General features: G+C 34.2%; 1 protein-coding gene across 1 annotated transcript; it reads left to right on the forward strand.

Moving 5' to 3' along the window:
* The first annotated feature begins 262 nt into the window (after positions 1 to 262).
* LOC127855908 (uncharacterized) lies at positions 263 to 2,248 on the forward strand. The gene is made up of 2 exons (XM_052391823.1): positions 263 to 487; positions 1,194 to 2,248. The coding sequence occupies exons 1-2, from the start codon at positions 429 to 431 to the stop codon at positions 1,882 to 1,884; spliced, it is 750 nt and encodes a 249-aa protein (XP_052247783.1). The 5' UTR covers positions 263 to 428; the 3' UTR covers positions 1,885 to 2,248.
* Positions 2,249 to 3,832: the final 1,584 nt, after the last annotated feature.

Here is a 3,832-nt window from a genome sequence, read left to right on the forward strand (position 1 = left end):
TTATAACGTAGGTTATTTCACTCGCTATAACTACTGTGTTTGTCTTTATGCAACACTTAAGATCTAGTTTTGATAACTCTATGTGCATTTCAAATAGGAGTCAAAACTTGTAATTATACAACCTTTTAAGCAGAGGACAGTTAACAATCTTGAAAATGGCAACTTCTGTAAATTCAGTTGATAATTGTTCAGATTTAGTGAAGGACTATTTGTGCAACACTTGTGAAAGTAAATATTTCGAAACAAATGCTGAATATTTTTGTGAAACTTGTTTGAAGTGTTTTTGCACAAAATGCCTTCATCTTCATGATCAATTATATGTAAACCATTTGAAATATGGAAGAGGAGAAACCAATAAATGGCCTCTAGCAAACAACATTGAGGATTTGCTACTGAAATGTGATATTCATAACAACAAGAAACTGAAAATGTTCTGTCAGGACCACAGTCAACTGTGCTGCTCTGATTGTGTTTTACTTAATCACAGGTAAGTGACACTTGGTAAATAAGTAACATGTAGTTAAAAGTGATCAAGTTTATTTACACGATGGCCATGATGGCATTGAATCGCTTACCTAATTTTCAGGAAAATCAATGGTTAAAACTTCACCTTTTGACCTAGTTTTCGACATGTGACCCAGATTACAACTCAGCCTAGATATTTTTAAGATGAACATTCTGAGCAAGATTCATCATGGTTGGATGAAAACTGTGGCATTTTAAAGTGCAATAACAAGCTTAACGTTGATGGCAGATTGAGTGACGCCAGACACAGGATGATCACAATAGCACACTTTGTGCTAAGTTGTGCTTAAAAGTAGTTAGATATCACTATCAAATATTTCAATAATGTAAATGTTACTGTCCAATGGTTTAAAGGTTTAAAGCATTTTAAGAGTTGTTCTTACAAATGTTTAAATGTTGAAAGTATAATATTTTAGGTCATTTTTGATAGACGTCATGATTGCAATATGGGGGAATTACTTGTATTTAATGCAAAATCTAATTGATAATGGTTTTCACTAGTACGGGACTACCCTAGACTAAATCAGATTAACATTGTTTGTGAAAAAACACTCTGCTTTGAAATGTTATCAATCAGACCCTTCTTTAAATTTATTACTTCATCTTTATATATTTTCTAATCTTGTCAAATTGATAATTTATAATAATGATTGATGTTGATATTTCAGACAGTGCACCAATCTGGCTCTTATTTATGAATTAGTCAAAAAGCTTTCAGTGGATATGCAGCAGTTGTCATGTCAAGTTCAAGCAATTCTTGATGAACTAAATAAGTTAAAGAAAACACAAGCGGGCAATATCCTGTCCGTGGAGGGATCATACCGTGAAAAACTTCAAGAAATTAAAGAGCTGCGTAAGAAATTAAATGCTGCTTTGGATAAACTAGAAAATGCAACATTGAAAGCACTTGAAGAAATTAGGATCAACTTGCAAAACTCTCTAAAAAAGGATGTTGACAATTGTAGCAGACTGACGGACGAACTTCAACAACTGGGTGAAGCTGTAAAGGGCCTTCATGATAAGAACAAGAAAGAAATAGAATTCATAGCCAGCAAGAAATGTACCAACACAATACACGCGTGTGAGTCATATCTGAAGGAGAACCATGTGAAGGTTCAGAGTTCGATAATATTCATGGCAAACATAAGCATTGAGCAATACCTGTCTCAACAGGCAAGTCTAGGGAGTATTGTAGGTAGTATGAAGTCTCTCTCACTGGTGATGAATCCAGACAAGGTGTTGACTGTGAAGAGGAAGTCCCAATATAATGTGAAAATATCAAAAGACTCTAGTCAGAATTGCACCATCAGAGGAATTTGCAGCCTGCCTAGTGGACATGTTATTGTTGCAGATTATTGAAATGATAGAGTGAAGATGCTCGACAAGCATTACAATGTGTCCAGTCACTGTGATGTGTCTGGTGAGCAATGGGACGTTTGCCTAATAACATCAAGTGAAGTGGCTGTGACTCTTGATCATGCAGGTGTGCAGTTTATGTCGGTGAGCAATGGGCAGCTGGTGAATGGGAGGAAGTTACAGTTGCCACATAAAGCTGTTGGCATTGCCCATCATCAGGGGGCGCTGTATATAACCTCTGGCACTGCTCTTTACCACTACACACTGACTGGAACACTAGTGAAAAATCTTTATGAGGATAGAAGTGGTTACGGTTCAACAGGTAGACGTTAATATACTGGCATATCAAACATATTAAACATATTTTTAAAAATACTTATTTATATTAATATTTTAACATACAATATATTCACTGCTGTGGACATTTAAACATGTTTTTTTATGAAATAGTTCTAAATTTAAATAAAAAAGTGTACATCTTTAATGCTGACGTTTCAATATAAAACATGTTCTATATGCTGCAGTGTACAAATGTGCAGTTAGTCCTGCTGGTGACAAGATCTATGTCACCAACTATGCCCAGAAGAAGCTCATCACTATGGCTACAGATGGCACCCTGATATCCACCTTCACAGACCCTGAACCACTGGTCGCAGAGGGTGTACATGCAACACATGCAGGACAAGTCCTTGTCTGTGGATCCAGCTCCCATACTGTCATACAAGTAGATCATGAGGGGGGAAAGAAACTGGCCACTCTGGCTTCACAGACAGATGGACTGTTCTACCCACTGTCCGTCTGCTACAACAATATAAGTGACCAAATTATTGTGGGAGTCGATGCTGATAACATCATCGTTATGGATTTGCAATAGCACTTTATATATACATATTTGAATATAATAATATATAACCTATAATATATATATATATATATATATATATATATATATATGAGTTTACACAGTTAAGATATAAATATAATAGACATAAAAAATTATGCACAATTCAAATAAATTCATTCAATCAAGAATAAAATATACTAAACATAAAAAGATAGCACTCTCAAATTACCGTAAGATGGAAGAAATACAAATAAGTAGTTTAGCTTATATGAACCCAAGTAAATTGCAGAAGTCAACAACACAGTTGTCACTAAAACAGAACACAACCAAAAGGGCCTAAATGTCCTAGGTCACTCACTTGAGACATGTAGAAATAACCTGTTATGTGTAGATTGAGGTTTTGAGGTGTTTATGTAATAACGGTTATTGTTAAACAGCAACATGATTAAGCATACCTTTGGTGTGAACATTTTTCCCCACAGAATGCTTACTGCGCAATTCATTGGCCCATAGTGCGAATCAACCATCATCAATCATTCCTTATTTTACTATGAACATCTTCAGAAGTTTAGATTAGTTTTCCACCTTGTTCACAATTGTTTGATTGTTTTTGTTTCCAAAAAAGGCGAAAATTTATGTGAGGTAAATAGTTATGTTGTTTTTGTTTTTTAAAGATAACTAAGGATTGAATAATGGATATGTGTAAATGTTCCCATGATCATAACCAAGAAACTTTAGATCAGTTATTTTAACCTATTTATTTATGCTTGATACTGTTGAATGAAAACCAGAAACATCTTTAAAAACAAGTTGTAGTTGCCTTCGTTGGAAGAATATGTAGCTGTGTCCATTACAGACAAAATTAATCTTAAATATGTGATCTCATGATGTAAAACATCCGAGCAGGAACTTAATACACTATTTTATGTCCTCTTTAGGCTAAAAAAAAGGTCGGGTAAAATATGAATAGTTTTTAGATTTGTATTGCGAGCATCCAATTTTTTTAATGTTCAACCTATACAAAATCAGTACACAGTATGTATCTACTAAAATGTTATAGCAAAATATATGGTCTTATACATACTTACAAGCAAAATGTAGTAATTA

This window comes from Dreissena polymorpha, chromosome 13 (assembly GCF_020536995.1).
Source record: "Dreissena polymorpha isolate Duluth1 chromosome 13, UMN_Dpol_1.0, whole genome shotgun sequence".
Taxonomy (NCBI): domain Eukaryota; kingdom Metazoa; phylum Mollusca; class Bivalvia; order Myida; family Dreissenidae; genus Dreissena; species Dreissena polymorpha.

Excerpts from the sequence above, each read along its gene's own strand:
- LOC127855908 (XM_052391823.1), top strand. The coding sequence starts at position 429 with ATGTTCTGTCAGGACCACAGTCAACTGTGCTGCTCTGATTGTGTTTTA. Across the intron at positions 488-1,193 it reads TGTGTTTTACTTAATCACAG|ACAGTGCACCAATCTGGCTC; the intron begins GTAAGTGACACT and ends TTGATATTTCAG.